This window comes from Rhinopithecus roxellana, chromosome 19 (genome assembly GCF_007565055.1).
Source record: "Rhinopithecus roxellana isolate Shanxi Qingling chromosome 19, ASM756505v1, whole genome shotgun sequence".
Taxonomy (NCBI): domain Eukaryota; kingdom Metazoa; phylum Chordata; class Mammalia; order Primates; family Cercopithecidae; genus Rhinopithecus; species Rhinopithecus roxellana.
This window is the reverse complement of record NC_044567.1, coordinates 45,640,276-45,658,542: the sequence shown is the minus strand read 5'-3', so window position 1 is coordinate 45,658,542 and position 18,267 is coordinate 45,640,276. Positions and strand designations below refer to the sequence as shown.

The 18,267-nt window shown below is 45.2% G+C and overlaps 2 protein-coding genes across 5 annotated transcripts in view; one reads left to right on the top strand and one right to left on the bottom strand.

The window, feature by feature from the left end:
• Positions 1-18,267, top strand: part of LOC115894765 (translation initiation factor IF-2-like) — a 101,848-nt gene that overhangs the window by 25,045 nt on the left and 58,536 nt on the right. The gene's annotated exons all lie outside the window — the stretch shown is intronic.
• ZNF594 (zinc finger protein 594) lies at positions 337-16,794 on the bottom strand. The gene is made up of 3 exons (XM_010355860.2): positions 16,363-16,794; positions 16,108-16,162; positions 337-4,481 (listed from the first exon to the last, which is right to left on the bottom strand). Exon 3 carries the CDS (start codon positions 4,438-4,440, stop codon positions 685-687), a length of 3,756 nt encoding a protein of 1,251 aa, XP_010354162.2. The 5' UTR covers positions 4,441-4,481; positions 16,108-16,162; positions 16,363-16,794; the 3' UTR covers positions 337-684.

Genomic DNA, 18,267 nt, shown 5'->3' with positions numbered 1-18,267 from the left:
CAGCTACTCGGGAGGCTGAGGCAGGAGAATGGCGTAAACCCAGGAGGCGGAGCTTGCAGTGAGCTGAGATCCGGCCACTGCACTCCAGCCTGGGCGACAGAGCGAGACTCCGTCTCAAAAAAAAAAAAAAAAAAAAAAAAAAAAAAAAAAAAAATTAGCCAGGCATGGTGGCGGGCGCCTGTAGTCCCAGCTGCTCCGGAGGCTGAGGCAGGAGAATGGCGTGAACCCGGGAGGCAGAGCTTGCAGTGAGCCGAGATCTGGCCACTGCACTGCAGCCTGGGTGACAGAGCGAGACTCCATCTCAAAAAAAAAAAAAAAAAAAAAAATTGTATCGTTGGGACCATATTCTAGTGTCAATTCTGAGACAGAAAAAAAAAGGTGATTACGTCCAAGAGCTTTTAGCTTTTCCACTTGATTATACTTACATCTTTGACAAATCCGGCAGGAATTTTCTATGCTTTCCCACCTTCACATGGTCTTCCTAATAAAACCCATCTGTAGTGCAATAAGATGTGGTCTCCATCAGGCTTTTTGTAGTTTTACTACATTCATTTGGTTTCTGCTATCTATTAGAATAGGTCCTGTTTGTAGACTCTCTTACAGTCCTCAAATTCCTTTCCAATGTGAAGTTTCTGGTGTTTAAGAAAAGCTGTCCACCCCCTGAAGGCCTTACCACAGTTGCTGCTATTCAAAGGGTTTCTCTCTGGTATGAATTCTTTGATGACTGATAAGGTGTGAGTTCTGACTGAAGGCCTTCCCACATTCAGGGCATTCATAGGGTTTCTCTCCCGTATGAACACGATGGTGTCTAATAAGATCTGAGCTTCCCCTAAAAGATTTCCCACATTTGTTGCATACATAAGGTTTTTCTCCACTGTGAATTCTATGATGTCTCACAAGGTCTGAGCTCTGATTGAAAGTTTTCCCACATTCTTTACATTCATATGGTTTCTCTCCTGTATGAGTTACCTGATGTCTAATGAAGTCTGATCTGCCCTGGAAATTCCTACCACACTGATTACACCAATAAGCTTTCTCTTCCTGGTGAGTTCTCTGCTCTCTCCTAAGCTCCTCATCCTTGCTAAAGGTTTTCTCACATTCTTCAAGTTTCTCTCCAGCATGCAGTCTCTGATGTTTGAGGAAAGCCGTGCGCCACATGAAGAGTTTCCCACATTCCTTACATTCATAGGGCTTCTCACCACTATGAATTCTCTGATGTTGAATAAGGAGGGAATGCCGCCTGAAGGCTTTCCCACATTCAGTGCACTGATAGGGCTTCTCTCCAGTATGGATTTTCTGGTGTGTAACAAGGTGTGATCTCTGGCTAAAGACTTTCCCACATTCACTACATTCATGAGGTTTCTCTCCAGTATGAACACGATGGTGTTTAATAAGATCTGAGCTGCTCCTAAAAGATTTCCCACATTTGTTGCATACGTAAGGTTTTTCTCCACTATGAATTCTATGATGTCTCAGAAGGTCTGAGCTCTGATTGAAAGTTTTCCCACATTCTTTGCATTCATATGGTTTCTCTCTTGTATGAGTTACCTGATGTCTGATGAGGTCTGAGCTGCCCTGGAAGGTCCTACCACACTGATTACACAAATTAACTTTCTTTTCCTGGTGAATTCTCTGCTCTTCCCTAAGCTCTTCATCCTTGCTGAAGGTTTTCTCACATTCTTCAAATTTGTCTCCAGCATGCAGTCTCTGATGTTTGAGGAAACGTGTGCACCACATGAAGAGTTTCCCACACTCCTTACATTCATAGGGTTTCTCACCACTATGAATTTTCCAATGTTGAATAAGGAGGGAATGCCGCCTGAAGGCTTTCCCACATTCGTTGCACTGATAGGGCTTCTCTCCAGTATGGATTTTCTGGTGTGTAGCAAGGTGTGACCTCTGGCTGAAGGATTTCCCACATTCACTACATTCATAGGGTTTCTCTCCAGTGTGAATACAATGGTGTTTAATAAGATCTGAGCTACCCCTAAAAGATTTCCCACATTTGGTGCATATATAAGGTTTTTCTCCACTGTGAATTCTATGATGTCTCAGAAGGTCTGAGCTCTGATTGAAAGTTTTCCCACATTCTTTACATTCATACAGTTTCTCTCTTGTATGAGTTACCTGATGTCTGATGAGGTCTGAGCTGCCCTGGAAAGCCCTACCACACTGATTACACCAATAAGCTTTCTCTTCCTGGTGAATTCTCTGCTCTTGCGTAAGCTCCTCATCCCGGCTGAAGGTTTTCTCACATTCAAGTTTCTCTCCAGCATGCAATCTCTGATGTTTGAGGAAAGCCGTGAGCCAAATGAAGAGTTTCCCACATTCCTTACATTCATAGGGTTTGTCACCACTGTGAATTCTCCGATGTTGAATAAGGAGGGAACGCCATCTGAAGGCTTTCCCACATTCATTGCACTGATAGGGCTTCTCTCCAGTATGGATTTTCTGGTGTGTAACAAGGTGTGACCGCTGGTTGAAGGCTTTCCCACATTCACTACATTCATAGGGTTTCTCTCCAGTATGAATACGATGGTGTCTAATAAGATCTGAGCTACCCCTAAAAGATTTCCCACATTTGCCACATACATAAGGTTTTTCTCCACTGTGAATTCTATGATGTCTCAGAAGGTCTGAGCTCTGATTGAAAGTTTTCCCACATTCTTTACATTCATACAGTTTCTCTCTTGTATGAGTTACCTGATGTCTGATGAGGTCTGAGCTGCCCTGGAAAGCCCTACCACACTGATTACACCAATAAGCTTTCTCTTCCTGGTGAATTCTCTGCTCTTGCGTAAGCTCCTCATCCCGGCTGAAGGTTTTCTCACATTCAAGTTTCTCTCCAGCATGCAATCTCTGATGTTTGAGGAAAGCCGTGCGCCAAATGAAGAGTTTCCCACATTCCTTACATTCATAGGGTTTGTCACCACTGTGAATTCTCCGATGTTGAATAAGGAGGGAACGCCGTCTGAAGGCTTTCCCACATTCATTGCACTGATAGGGCTTCTCTCCAGTATGGATTTTCTGGTGTGTAACAAGGTGTGACCGCTGGCTGAAGGCTTTCCCACATTCACTACATTCATAGGGTTTCTCTCCAGTATGAATACGATGGTGTCTAATAAGATCTGAGCTACCCCTAAAAGATTTCCCACATTTGCCACATACATAAGGTTTTTCTCCACTGTGAATTCTATGATGTCTCAGAAGGTCTGAGCTCTGATTGAAAGTTTTCCCACATTCTTTACATTCATACGGTTTCTCTCCTGTATGAGTTACCTGATGTCTGATGAGGTCTGAGCTGCCCTGGAAATTCCTACCACACTGATTACACCAATAAGCTTTCTCTTCCTGGTGAATTCTCTGCTCTTCTGTAAGCTCCTCATCCTTGCTGAAGGTTTTCTCACATTCTTCAAGTTTGTCTCCAGCATGCAGTCTCTGATGTCTGAGGAAAGCTGTGCGCCCACTGACGGTCTTCCCACGTTTGTGACATTCATAGGGTTTCTCTCCACTGTGGAGTCTCTGGTGTTCAGTAAGGCGAGAATGCTGCCTGAAGGCTTTTTCACATTCATTACACTTGAGGGGTTTCTCTCCAGTGTGAATTCTCTGATGTGTGACAAGGTGTGAACTTTGACCGAACATCTGTCCACAGTCATAACATTCATAGGGATCCTCTCCAGTGTGAATTCTGTGATGTATAGTAAGATCTGTCCTTTGGCTGAAGGCCTTCCCACATTTATTGCATAAATATGGCTTCCCCACACTGTGGATTCTCTGGTGTAGGACAAGATTTGAGCTTCCCTTAAAAGCCTTCCCACACTCTTTGCACTCATAGGGATTCCTGCCACTGTGAATTTGATTATGTCTCACCAGATTAGAGCTCTGATTGAAGTCTATTCCACGTTCATGACATATATAAGGTTTCTTTCCTGTATTAGTTCTCTGATGTATAAGATTTGAACTTTGATTAGAGTCTTTTCCACATTCATTACACACATATGGTTTATTTCCTGTATGAATTCTCTGATGTCTGATCAGGTTTGAACTCCTGTTGAAGGTTTTTCCACATTCCTTACATTCATAGGTCTTATTTATATTATGAATTTTCTGATGTTCAGTTAATCCTGACTTACGTTTGAAGTTTTGGCCACTAACCTCATATCTATGGGAGCTTTCTCCTGCAGAAAGTATTTTTTCTCCTTCATTACATCCATGGCCAATCTCGCCCACAATGGCTTTCTTGGGGATAATACGCATTTCCCTGATACTTCTCTTTTGGGAAGGGAGATGTCTAACTGCATCCTTTAAAGGGCTTACCCAGTGCTTCAACAATCTGTCGTCAGAATTACTGGTTTCAACTAACTCACATTCCTGGGTGATCTGTCTTTGGAGTTTTTTGGATGCAGCCCTTGCTGACTTCTTTTCTTCAGAAATTTCCATCTTTGATTTTCATTCCTTCATCTTATTCCTGTTTTCAGAATCTGAAATGATAAGTAGATCATTCTATGATTCCTGAAATACAAATATCACCTCTTCACTATGTTGGGCAGTCTAAGAGGGAGGAACAAAGAACTCAGACCTTTCCCTGCCAAAGCTGAGAATGTGGACTTCACTAGAGACACTGTGGCTATCACAGGAACCTGTGCTACCACATACCCTGTTGGTAAAGAAACCTGCCAGGGTGCAGGCTGGAGCTGGGCTCTGGGAGTGGCCTAAAGGGTGATGAATTAATTCACTGGGGGAGGAGGGCAATCTGGAGTTGGTCCACAGGAAGTGGCCTGTTGGATGGGGGAGGAACTTGCTAGATGGTGTGGCTGGGCCTGAACTGGTTCACAGGAAGCAGCCCACTAGGGTAAGTGCCACCAGGCCTTCCACAAGTTGATATGCTAGCAGCCACATCAGTAAATAATTAAAATAAACAAAAATAGAACAGCACACTGGTACCAGGAAAATAAGTTAGTTTCTCTTCCTATGGCCATGCATTGTCCCTCCAGCATCTCTGTTGACAAAGTCTAAATCTTGTACCAACTGGCAAAGGAAAAATGTTTACAGAATCGAGCTTTGTAACACAAGCAAACAAAGATGGCGGATTTGGAGTTGAGAGGCAATAAATTAATAACCAGCATACTGCTCGTTCCTCCCAATATACCATGATAGTTACGCAAATCTGTACTATGCCTCAGAATAAAAATAATTGGCTGTCATTTCAATAGAAATCAATTCTCTTTTTCTCAGACTTCACATTTTTCTTTCTGATATTCTGATGAAATTGCCTCCTTTTGTATGGCAATTTTATTTCTTCTGAAATTACAAGATAGATGAGCTTATTGCTTTTGAGTGTCCATGTTATCAAATCCCTGACCTTCCCCAGTGGATTAGTTCATTTTCATGCGGCTGATAAAGGCATACCTGAGACTGGAGAGAAAAAGAGGTTTAATTGGACTTACAGTTCCACATGGCTGGGAAGGCCTCAGAATCGTGGGAGGTGAAAGGCACATCTTACATGGCGGTGGCAAGAGAAAATGAGGAAGATGCAAAAGCAGAAACTGATGATGAAACCATCAGATCTCATGAGACTTATTCACTACCATAAGAATAGGGGGAAAACTGCCCCCATGATTCAAATTCTCTCTCCCCATATCCCTCCCACAAAATGTGGGATTCATGGGAGTACAATTCAAGATGAGATTTGAGTGGGGACACAGAGCCAAACCACATCATTCTGCCCCTGGCCCCTCCAAATCTTATGTCCTCACATTTCAAAATCAATCATGCCTTCCCAACACTCCCCCTAAGTCTTAACTCATTTCAGCATTAACCCAAAAATCCACAGTTCAAAGTCTCATCAGAAACAAGGCAAATCCCTTCTGCCTATGAGCCTGTAAAGTCAGAAGCAAGCTAGTTACTTCCTAGATACAATCGGCACAGGTATTGTTAGGTAAATACAGCTGTTCCAAATGGGAGAAATTGGCCAAAACAAAGGGGTTACAGGGCCCATGCAAGTTGAAATCCAGCAAGGCAGTCAAATTTTAAACCTCCAAAATGATCTCATTTGACTTCAGGTCTCACATCCAGGTCATGCTGATGCAAGAGGTGGGTTCCCATGGTCTTGGGCACCTCCACCCCTGTGGCTTTGTAGGGCACAGCCTCACTCCTGGCTGCTTTCACGGGCTGGTGTTGAGTGTCTGCGGCTTTTCCAGGCGTATGGTGCAAACTGTAGGTGGATCTACCATTCTGGGGTCTGGAGGTCATTGGCCCTCTTCTCACAGCTCCACTAGAAGGTGCCCAAGCAGGGACTCTATATGGCAGCTCCAACCCCCTATTTCCCTTCTGCAGTGCCCTAGCAGAGGTTCTCCATGACATCCCTGCCCCTGCAGCAAACTTCTGGCTGGGCATCCAAGCGTTTCCATACATCTTCTGAAATCCAGGTGGAAGTTCCCAAACCTCAGTTCTTGACTTCTGTGTACCTAAAGACTCAACACCATGTAGAAACTGCCAAGGCTTGGGGCTTGCACCCTGTGAAGTCACAGTTCGAGCTCTATCTACATTGGCCCCTTTCAGCCATGGCTGGAGTGGCTGGGATGCAGCACACCAGGTCCCTAGGCTGGACACAGCATGGGGACCCTGGGCCTGGCCCACAAAACCATTTTCTCCTAGGCCTCCAGGCCTGTGATGGGAGGGGTTGCTGTGAAGACTCTGACATGCCCTGGAGACATTTTCCCCATTGTCTTGGGGATTAACATTCAGCTTCTTGTTACTTATGCAAATTTCTGCAGCCTGATTTAATTTCTCCTTAGAAAAATGGTTTTTCTTTTTTATCACATTGTCAGGCTGCAAATTTTCTGAACTTTTATAAACTGAATCCCTTTAACAGGACCCAAGTCACATCTTGAATGTTTTGCTGCTTAGAAATTTCTTCCACCAGATATCCTAAATCATCTCTCTCAAGTTCAAAGTTCCACAAGTCTCTAGGGCAGCGGCAAAATGCCACCAGTGTCTTTGCTAAAACATAACAAGAGTCACCTCTGCTCCAGTTTCTGACAAGTTCCGCATCTCCATCTGAGACCACTTCAGCCTGGACCTTATTGTCCATATTGCTGTCAGGCTTTTGGTCAAAGCCACTCAACAAGTGTGGGGAAAAGAAAGAGAGATCAGACTGTTACTGTGTCTATATAGAAAGAAGTAGACATGGCCGGGCGCGGTGGCTCAAGCCTGTAATCCCAGCACTTTGGGAGACCGAGACGGGCGGATCACGAGGTCAGGAGATCGAGACCATCCTGGCTAACATGGTGAAACCCCGTCTCTACTAAAAAATACAAAAAACTAGCCGGGCGAGGTGGCGGGCGCCTGTAGTCCCAGCTACTTGGGAGGCTGAGGCAGGAGAATGGCGAAAGCCCAGGAGGCGGAGCTTGCAGTGAGCCAAGATCGCGCCACTGCACTCCAGCCTGGGCAACAGAGCGAGACTCCGTCTCTAAAAAAAAAAAAAAAAGAAAGAAGTAGACATAAGAGACTCCATTTTGTTCTGTATTTGAGATGCTGTTAATCTGTAACCCTACCCCAACCCTGTCCTTGCAAGAGACGTGCTGTGGTGGCTCAAGGTTTAGCGGATTTTGGGCTGTGCAGGATGTGCCTTGTTAAACAAGTGCCTGAAGGCAGTATGCTTGTGAAAAGTCATCACCATTCTCTTAATCTCAAGTACCCAGGGACACATACACTGCGGAAGGTCGCAGGGACCTCTGCCTAGGAAACCCAGGTACTGCCCAAGGTTTCTCCCCATGTGATAGTCTGAAATATGGCCTTGTGGGAAGGGAAAGACCTAATTGTCCCCTGGCCTGACACCCGTGAAGGGTCTGTGACTGAGGAGGATTAGTGTAAGAGGAAAGAAGGCCTCTGGGCAGTTGAGATAGAGAAAGGCATCTGTCTCCTGCCTGTCCCTGGAACCTCGGTGTAAAACCCGATTGTATGTTCTATTTACTGATAGGAGAAAACTGCCTTAGGGCTGAAGGTGGGACTTGCTAGTGGCAATGCTGCTCTTTATGCACTAAAAAGGTTTATGGAGATGTTTGCACATGCATATCAAGGCACAGCACTTTTCCTTAAACTTCTTCATGTCACAGAGATCTTTATTCATATGTCTTTCTGCTGACCTTCTCCCTACTATGATCCTTTTGTCCTGCCACTTTCCCTTTTCTGAGATGGTAAAGATAATGATCGATAAATAATGAGGGAACTCAGAGACCAGTGCCGGTGCAGGTCTTCTGTATGCTGAGTGCTGGTCCCCTGGGCCCACTTTTTCTTTCTCTATACTTTGTCTCTGTGTCTCATTTCTTTTCTCAAGTCTCTTGTTCCACCTAACAAGAAATGCCCACAGGTGTAGAGGGGCAGGCCACCCCTTCAACAACTCTCTATGAAGTTCCAAACTTTCCCACATTTTCCTGTCTTCTTCTGAGCTCCCCCATACTGTTCCAGCCTTTGCCTGTTACACAGCTCCAAAATTGCTTCCATATTTGGGTGTCTTTTCAGCAGGACCTCTGGTACCAATTTACTATATTAGTCTGTTTTCACGCTGCCGATGAAGACATACCCGAGACTGTGAAAGAGGTTTAATTGAACTTACAGTTCTACATGGCTTGAGAGGCCTCACAATTATGGAAGGAGGCAAAAGGCACTTTTTACATGGTGGTGGCAAGAGAAAATGAGGAAGATGCAAAAACAGAAACCAATGATAAAACCATCAGGTCTCATGAGACTTGTTCACTACCACGAAAACAGTATAGGGGAAACCATCCCCATAATTCATATTATCTCCCACAACATGTGGGAATTATGGAAGTACAATTCAAGATGAGATTTGGGTGGAGACACAGAGCCAAACCATATCAGTCAGTCACAAAAACACATTTCTGAGCTCCTTGGGAGCATGGTCCTGCTGATAGGGACTCTAGTCATTAATCTTCTTGCAGTGAATGAGCAGCAACATGGCACAGTGATTAAGAGCATGGACTGAAGGGCAAACTGCCTGAGTTTGAAACCTGGCTCCACCACTTAATGATGGTAAGACCTCAGGCAAATCACAGAGCTCTCAGTGCCCTAGCTTCCTCATCTATAAAATGGACATAATAATGGTATTTACCTCATAGACTTGTTATGAGAATCAAACATGTATAAATATACATAAAACATTTAGAACAGTGTTTTGCATATAGAAAGCACTATGTGTCAGCTGCTGTTATTACTATTATTATTGTTTACCCTTTAAATATTAAGTAATATGTCCCTAGAACAAAAAAAGGCTGGATTTCCTTCTTCTTTTTTTTTCTTTTTTTTTAGAGATATGGTCTCACCATGTTGCCCAGGCTGGTCTCACACTCCTGGGGTCAGGCAATCCTCCTGCCTTGGACTCCTAAAATGCTGAGATTGCAGGTGTCAGTCACTGCACCTGGCCTTGGATTTCATTTAAATACCATACCCTCTCCTGCAACTGAAAGACAGTGGGCTTACTGCTTTTGGGTGTCCATATTATCAAATCCCCAACCTTTATTATTGGAAAGAATTGGCTTTGTCATAATTTTCCCTTAAAGAGTATAGTGGTTTTTTTCTTTTGGTTTGAGATATATATATATATTTCAAAATTCAGAAGCAGATTACTATTTAAAAGATGGTAGATTAAAGGCTGCCCAATTTTTTTTTTTTTTAACAAAAAACTTGTGATCTGAAGGGCTTTTATTGTGTCATACTGAACTCTTGAATGCCAAAAGCTGAAGGAAGGTGTGCCTCTAGATTTGATGAGGTGTTTGTGGCAGCAAATCTGTATGAAGGCTTTGAAGTGCCTGGGCTCAATTTCCTCTGCTTGTTCCCATAGTACTTTTTAATAAAGAGCCTGCGCCGGGCGCGGTGGCTCAAGCCTGTAATCCCAGCACTTTGGGAGGCCGAGACGGGCGGATCACGAGGTCAGGAGATCAAGACCATCCTGGCTAACATGGTGAAACCCCGTCTCTACTAAAAAATACAAAAAAAACTAGCCGGGCGACGAGGCAGGCGCCTGTAGTCCCAGCTACTCGGGAGGCTGAGGCAGGAGAATGGCGTGAACCCGGGAGGCGGAGCTTGCAGTGAGCTGAGATCCGGCCACTGCACTCCAGCCTGGGCGACAGAGCGAGACTCCGTCTCAAAAAAAAAAAAAAAAAAAAAAAAGAGCCTGCTTCATTCATTATTGAGTAGTAATTGTTAAGATAAATTTGTAGGATGTATGCTTAAAATAAAAAAATACGTATTTTCAAGGAAGAATAAAGGAAAGAAAGGCACATGAGTAACAGATTAGAAACATACATCCATGAGGCCGGGTGCGGTGGCTCACGCCTGTAATCCCAGCACTTTGGGAGGCCGAGGCGGGTGGATCACGAGGTCAGGAGATCGAGACCATCCTGGCTAACACGGTGAAACCCCATCTCAACTAAAAACACAAAAAATTAGCGGGGCGCGGTGGCAGGAGCCTGTAGTCCCAGCTACTCAGGAGGCTGAGGGAGGAGAATGGCGTGAACACGGGAGGCAGAGCTTGCAGTGAGCTGAGATCGCGCCACTGCACTCCAGCCTGGGCGACAGAGCGAGACTCTGTCTCAAAAAAAAAAAGAAAGAAAAGAAAAGAAACATCCATCCATGAGGAATACAAGGAAATTAATAGGAAACATTCAGCAGAGAGTTCTCCATTATCTCAAAGAAATTTTAGACAAAATAACTCTTTAAATAAAAGCCTAAAGAAGAGATATAAGGGTTTAAAACAGATTACACATTTAAAAATTTGACATTTTTAATTAAAAAAAAACATCGAGTCATGTAGCCAAAAAACAAAAAAGAAAGAAAGAAAGAAAAAGGAAAAAATAATAGCAGTAGGGCTGCCCAGGCTGTTCTTGAACTCCTGGCTTCAAGCGATCCTCCCACCTTGGCCTCCCAAAGTGCTGGGATTATAGGTGTGAGCCACTGTGCCAGGCCATTTTTTTTTTTTTTTTGAGACGGAGTCTCGCTCTGTCCCCCAGGCTGGAGTGCAGTGGCCAGATCTGAGCTCACTGCAAGCTCCGCCTCCTGGGTTCACGCCATTCTCCTGCCTCAGCCTCCCGAGTAGCTGGGACTATAGGTGCCCGCCTCCTCGCCCAGCTATTTTTTTTTTTTTTGTATTTTTTAGTAGAGACGGGGTTTCACCGTGTTAGCCAGGACGGTCTCGATCTCCTGACCTTGTGATCCGCCCGTCTCGGCCTCCCAAAGTGCTGGGATTACAGGCTTGAGCCACTGCGCCCGGCCTGGCCATTTTTTTTTTTTACTTTTTTTTTTTTGGGATAGGGTCTCACTCTGTCACCCAGGCTGGAGTGCAGTGCAGTGGTGCAATCATGGTTCACTGCAGTCTTGATCTCTCAGGCTGAGATGATTCTCCCACCTCAGCCTCCCAAGTAGCTGGGATTACAGGCATGCTGCAGCACACATGCCAAATTTTTTGAAGAGATGGGGCTTGCCATGTTGCCCGGGGTGTTCTGGAACTCCTGGTCTCAAGGAATCCTCCTGCCTCGGCCTCCCAAAGTGCTAGGATTACAGGCGTGAGCCAGTGCGCCCAGCCTCTTTTGTTTTTTTCATACATGCTATCATTCTGTCACCCAGGCTGGAGTGCAGTGGTGCATTCATAGCTCACTGCAACCTCAAACTCCTGGGCTCAAGCAGTTCTCCCACCTCAGCCTGACACCATAGGCACACCACCATATCCAGCTAGTTTAAAACAATTTTTTGTAGAGAGAAGGTCTCACTATGTTGCCCAGGCTGGTCTCAAACTCCTGGCCTCAAGCGATCCTTCAGCCTCCCAAAGTGCTAAGATTACAGACATGAGCCACCATGCCTGGCCAAAAACAAAATAGATTAGAAAGCAATAAAAAGAAGTGAGAAGTGATTTGACAAAGCTGAGGAAATAAATGGAAGGGCAAATGAAAAGCATTATGTAGATGAAATTCACATAAGGAACAACGAAAATAATCATGACAAGGTCACAGTGAAGCCTGGAGAAATAATAAAAAATGAAATGAATACAAATGTGATTACAGAGAAAACCAGTAACTAAAGAAAGATAATCAAATACACATAATTAGTGTTCCTAAAGAAAAGAGCAAACATAGGCCGGGCGCAGTGGTTCACGCCTGTAATCCCAGCACTGTGGGAGGCTGAGGCAGGCGGATCACCAGAGGTCAGGAGTTCGAGACCAGCCTGACCAACATGGATAAATCCCATGACTACTAAAACCACAAAATTAGCTGGGCAAGGTGGCATGTGCCTGTAGTCCCAGCTACTCGGGAGGCTGAGGCAGGAGAATCGCTTGAACCCAGGAGGCGGAGGTTGTGGTGAGCCGAGATCGCGCCATTGCACTCCAGCCTGGGCAACAAGAACAAAACTCCATCTGAAAACAAAAAAAAGAACATAAAAAAAAAATCAATAAATAACAGAAAAATGTTGCTGAAATAAACACTTAAATCTATTGGAAAGGTAAATTGTAGCTCATAAAAAGTAGAAGAGTCAAAACTGAGACATGTCTTTTTGAAGTAATTAAATTTCAGGAATAAATGAGCAAATGGGCATCTAGGCAGAAAAGGAAGTAATGTGCAAGACAGAATTTCAGGTTGACTTTGTCCTTCCCCAGTTATACTCCATACCGGAATTAGTAATGCCCATATAATTCCAAGGAGAAAGAAAGTGTGAGCCGATAATTTTTTTACCCAGTAAAGTGTTCTCTTGCATGAAAAGCAATAGGCAAACATTTCCAGTTATGTAAAAACTTAGGGAGTATGACAGTTATAAGCCCTTTTTGAAAATAACTATTGCAAAGAGATATAGCCAATAAAGAAGCGAATTAAGATGAACCCTCAGGAATTAAGAGGGCATTGTAAAAGAATGGTCTAACGAAAAAAAAAAAAAAGTTTTCCCTCTGCTCTTACACCACAGTCAACACAGAAGACTTGTGTAACCAAATGTTTATTTTAATTATTTTTAGTTTTAGGGATGAGGGTCCTGCTGTCACCCAGGCTGGAGTGCAGTGGTGCCATCATAGTTCACTGCAGCCTTGAACTCCTGGCCTCAAACCATCCTGCCTCAGTCTCCTGAATCGTTGGGATAATAGGCAAGAGCTGAAACTGCCTTTGCAAAATTATAATTGAGGAAATTATGACAGTGAAAGAGAGCAGACCTAACTAACCCCATCTTCTAACCTCTAAACTGTCTTTGTTCATTTCTGGTACGAACAAAGGCATAGGTCAAACCAGCCCTGGGAAGGAATTTAGTTTATAGATTAAATGCTGAAACAAAATTGATAATAGCCCTTTCCTGAAAAACCCCTTCTTGCCTGGGGACTAGTCTGCCTTTGTAGGACTAACAAATTAGCTACAAGATTAGAAATTACAATTAGGGGCCATACAGCCTCTACAAGAGTTTGAACCTCCCCAAATTGCCCCTGGGAATAACATCACTGTTGCAAAACCTAAGATCAATGCTTGAGATATTTTGTGGACCCTGCATTCCAGTGCAGCAAATGACACCACCGAGACCGATAACCTGGATCAACCAGTTCTGCAATTCCACTTGGGAGCATAAGTCAGAAAGCAGAACTCACTTCACCCCTCGATGAGTTCATCTTTAACCCAACCAATCAGCACTTACCACTTTCCGAGCCCATACGCCAAATTATCCTAAAAAACTCTGATCTACAAATGCTCTGGGAGACTGTTTAATAGTAAAACTCCCGTCTCCTGCATAGCCAACTCTGCATGAATTACTCTTCCTCCGTTGCAATTCCCCTTTCTTGATAAATTCCCATGTCTTGATAAATTGGCTCTGTCTAGGCAGTGGGCAAGGTGATCCCACTGAGCGGTTACAGAGCCACGACACCCTCTGACCAAATATTTTGGGGTTTTCCCACACACACCAAGCAAGCAATAAATTCTGCAGCAACAACAGCTAGGTGTTCTCTAATTCAGTTCAATTCGGACACTATCTACCTGGAGATGGCGTCAGATCCCACAGGTTGAAGACTCAATTCACCAGACTGCACTGCACTTCTGATGCCAATCACAAGTCCCAGGTTGTTTCACCTGTGCTTCTGACCGACCAGCTATAAATCAGGGATCCCAAGCTCCTTTATTGGGTTAAATTATTTGCTAGAGTGGCAAACTCTGCCACTGAACTCAGGGAAACATGTACTTATATTTACCAGTTTATTATAAAGGATATTACAAAGGACACAGATGAAGAGATGCATAAGGCAAGCCAAGTGGGAGGGGGAACAGAGCTTCCATGCCCTCTCTGGGCATGCCGCTGTCCAAGAACCTCTATGTGTTCAGCTATCTGGAAGCTCTCCAAACTCCATCCTTTGGGGTTTTAATGGAGGCTTCATTAAGTAGGCATAATTGATTAAAAAAAAGAAAAGTCCAGGCACGGTTGCTCAGGCCTGTAATCCCAGCACTTTGGGAGGCTAAAGCGGGTGGACACATGGTCGGGTGATCAAGACCAGCCTGACCAACATGGTGAAACCCTGTCTCTACTAAAAATACAAAAATTAGCCGGGCATGGTGGCAGGCACCTATAACCCCAGCTACTCAGGAGGCTGAGGCAGGAGAATCGCTTGAACCCGGGAGGCGGAGGTTGCGGTGAGCCGAGATTGCGCCACTGCACTCCAGCCTGGTGACAGAACAAGACTCTGTCTCAAGAAAAAAAGTAAGTTGGCCATTAATTCAAATAAAAACAAAGAGCATGAGCCAAGAAAATGTGTCTACACTCAAAGCTGGCCCAGGGGCCACCATTTCTTAACTTAGGAAATACCACTATTTCATGCCCAGTTCTTAGTACCTTGTAACTATGTCAATCCTTTTTAATTCACATTCATGGGCATGCATTAGGTGAAGCTAAACAAAGAGTCTATGCCTAGAGGAAGACTCACACACGAAACAAGGTAGTAAGAGCCTATGAATTAGATGCTAAAAGCGCTGTGGTGGCAATCCGGGAAGACTTCCCAAACAACATGACTTTTGAAGCTTGTGGGGAAAAGAAAGATCGGACTGTTACTGTGTCTGTGCAGAAATAAGTAGACATAGAGACTCCATTTTGTTCTGTACTAAGAAAAATTCTTCTGCCTTGAGATGCTGTTTATCTGTAACCCTACCCCCACCCCTGTGCTTGCAGAGACCTGTGCTGTGTTTACTCAAGGTTTAATGGATTTAGTGCTATGCAGGATGTGCTTTGTTAAACAAGTGCTTGAAGGCAGTATGCTTGTTAAAAGTCATCACCATTCTCTAATCTCAAGTACCCAGGGACACAAACACTGCGGAAGGCCGCAGGGACCTCTGCCTAGGAAAGCCAGGTATTGTCCAAGGTTTCTCCCCATGTGATAGTCTGAAATACAGCCTCGTGGGATGGGAAAGACCGGACTGTCCCCCAGCCTGTAAAGGGTCTGTGCTGAGGAGGATTAATAAAAGAGGAAGGCCTCTTTGCAGTTGAGATAGAGGAAGACGCCTGTCTCCTGCTCCTCCCTGGGCAATGGATTGTATGTCCTATTTACTGAGATAGGAAAAAACTGCCTTAGGTCTGGAGGTGAGACATGCTAGCAGCAGTGCTGCTCTTTAATGCACAGAAATGTTTGTGGAGATGTTTGTATACGTGCACATCAAGGCACAGCACTTTTCATTAAACTTATTTATGACACAGAGATCTTTGTTCACATGTTTTCCTGCTGACCCTCTCCGCACGATTACCCTATTGTCCTGCCACATCTCCCTCTCTGAGATGGTAAAAATAATGATCAATAAATACTGAGGCAACTCAAAGACCGGTGCACTGGTCTGTCCTCCGTATGCTGAGCGCCAGTCCCCTAGGCCTACTTTTCTTTCTCTATACTTTGTCTGTGTGTCTGTTTCTTTTCTCGTCTCTCCTTCCACCCGACGAGAAACGCCCACAGGTGTGGAGGGGCAGGCCACCCCTTCAGAGCTGCTCCTAAAAGGAATGTAGACCCTTACAGAGACCAGCCCACCTAAATCCCTCCCTTGTCTTAACTCTTAACAGTCCTAATATTTTAGACTGAGTAGTAGAACATACCTGAACCATACAGTTCATTCCTGTAGCTTAGTCTAGTCTCCCCGCGGGGTCACTCCTGGAATGCAGAAACCAGATTTGGTTACAGATACAAATATACCTGGCACAGCTTTGGGTGAGGAATAATCAATTTATGCCTGATGGTGGATTCTGGGCCTCGGGAAGATGCCCTTAGCGGTACCCACAGAAGGGAACTGGAATAGGCAAGAGTAGCCGGACAGGGCCGGGGGCGGGGCACGTGGAGACCAAGAAGCCTACCGAGAGCAAGAATGCCCAGCCATGCGCACTCGGAGCCTACATCCTCCTGAAGTCCCCCAGGCCTCTCCGCATAGGCATATGAGTTCTGCTCCACTCCTAGCTTGCCGGAGGACGCAGGCGCCGCGGCCCCCAACTCTGTGAATGCAGCGGAGTCTCACCTCCGGGCCACCCCCAGCCTCCCGCTCGGTAGGGGGCCCCTCCAAGGCCGCCATCACTGAGTCGGGGCTCCTAACGCCACCATGTTGGACCCCGCGCCTGGGCCACGTGAGAACTTCGGTGCGCTCCCCCGGACTGCGGTCTCCCAGTCAGCGCCGCGCCCAGCCGACCCCCGTCTGCTCCAGCCAATTCGCGCCCGCTCCCCTGGCCGCCTCCCACCGGATCAGGTGTCTCCTCTGTGCAGACTCCACCAGGACGCCAGTCGGCGCTGGCGTAACTCGCTCAGCCGGGCGAAGTCTGACTTCCGGAGGGCTAGCTGCGCGCTAGCAGGTTACCAAGGTTACCACCCAGACGCGGAGTCCTCAGCTGGTCCTAGACACGCCCACGGGGTGGGTGACCCCTCCAAGTAACTACGTTTTTGTTCTTCCCTTTTGTTTTGTTTTGTTTTGTTTTTGAGATGGAGTCTGGCTCTTTGCCCAGGCTGGAGTGCAATGGTGAGATCTCAGCTCACTGCAACCTCCATCTGCCAGGTTCAAGCGATTCTCCTGCCTCGGCCTCCCCAGTAGCTGGGATTACAGGCGCCCACCACCACGCCCTGCTAATTTTTGTATTTTTAGTAGAGACGGGGTTTCGCCATGTTGGCCAGGCTGGTGTCGAACTCTTGTTCTGCCTGTTCTGTTTTTCATCTTTTGTTTTTGTTCCTGCATGCGTTTGTGGTCTCATTCATTGGTGACTTATATTTGCAATGCCCTGTCAAAAGTTAGGCGATACAGAGCCCAACAAAGACTGCATAATGTTTAAAAGTGTAGGTTCTGAAGTGAGAAAGTCAGACACTCAGTCAGAATTCTTGCCCCACCACTTAGGGGCTATGTGACTTTGAACTAGTTACCTATTAATAGCTTCTTCACGCCTCCGCTGCTTCGTTTGTAAAGTGAGGTAAATAATAGGACCGACCTCACTGACATATGTATTTGAAGTTTGCATGTGGCAAAGGCCAGATACATATTAGTTATTACTATAGAGATGATGTTGGTTCCCATCGCATAGGATCGTGGTGAGGGTTATATATGTATGTAAAGATGTAAGATGTCCAACGCCAAGCCTTTCCCACACAAAAATGTCAGTACACTAATCACTTTGGCTTCTCCTATCTCTCTGTCCCAAACTTTTGGTTGCTCGAATTATGCACGTTTCACTCTTGAATTGGTAAATGCAGCTACTACTATTTGTTCCCTAATTTGCAGAACTACATTTGAGATAGTATTTCATAGACTGTGTTAAATTTTCATTGAAATACTGAGCCATGTCTCAAATAGACTTCAGTTATAGTTGCTTTTACAGTTCGTTTTGCTTTACCTCTCTTAATAAGAGTGCACTAATAGAAGTTATTCTTTGGAATTTAGAAATGGGTTTTTAAGGCCGGGCGTGGTGGCTCACACCTGTAATCCCAGCACTTTGGGAGGCCTAGGAGGGAGTATCTCAGGAGTTCAAGACCAGCCTGGCCAGCATGGTGAAACCCCCCTCTCTACTAAAAATACAAAAAAAAAAAAAAAAAAAACTAGGAATGATGGCGGGCGCCTGCAGTCCCAGCTACTCGGGAGGCTGAGGCAGGAAAATTGCTTGAATCCAGGAGGCGGAGGTTGCAGTGAGCCGAAATCCAAGCACTCCACTCCAGCCTGGGCAACAGAGCAAGACACCATCTCAAAAAAATTTAAAAAATAGACTGTTGTATGCCCTCTGCTCCTAGAG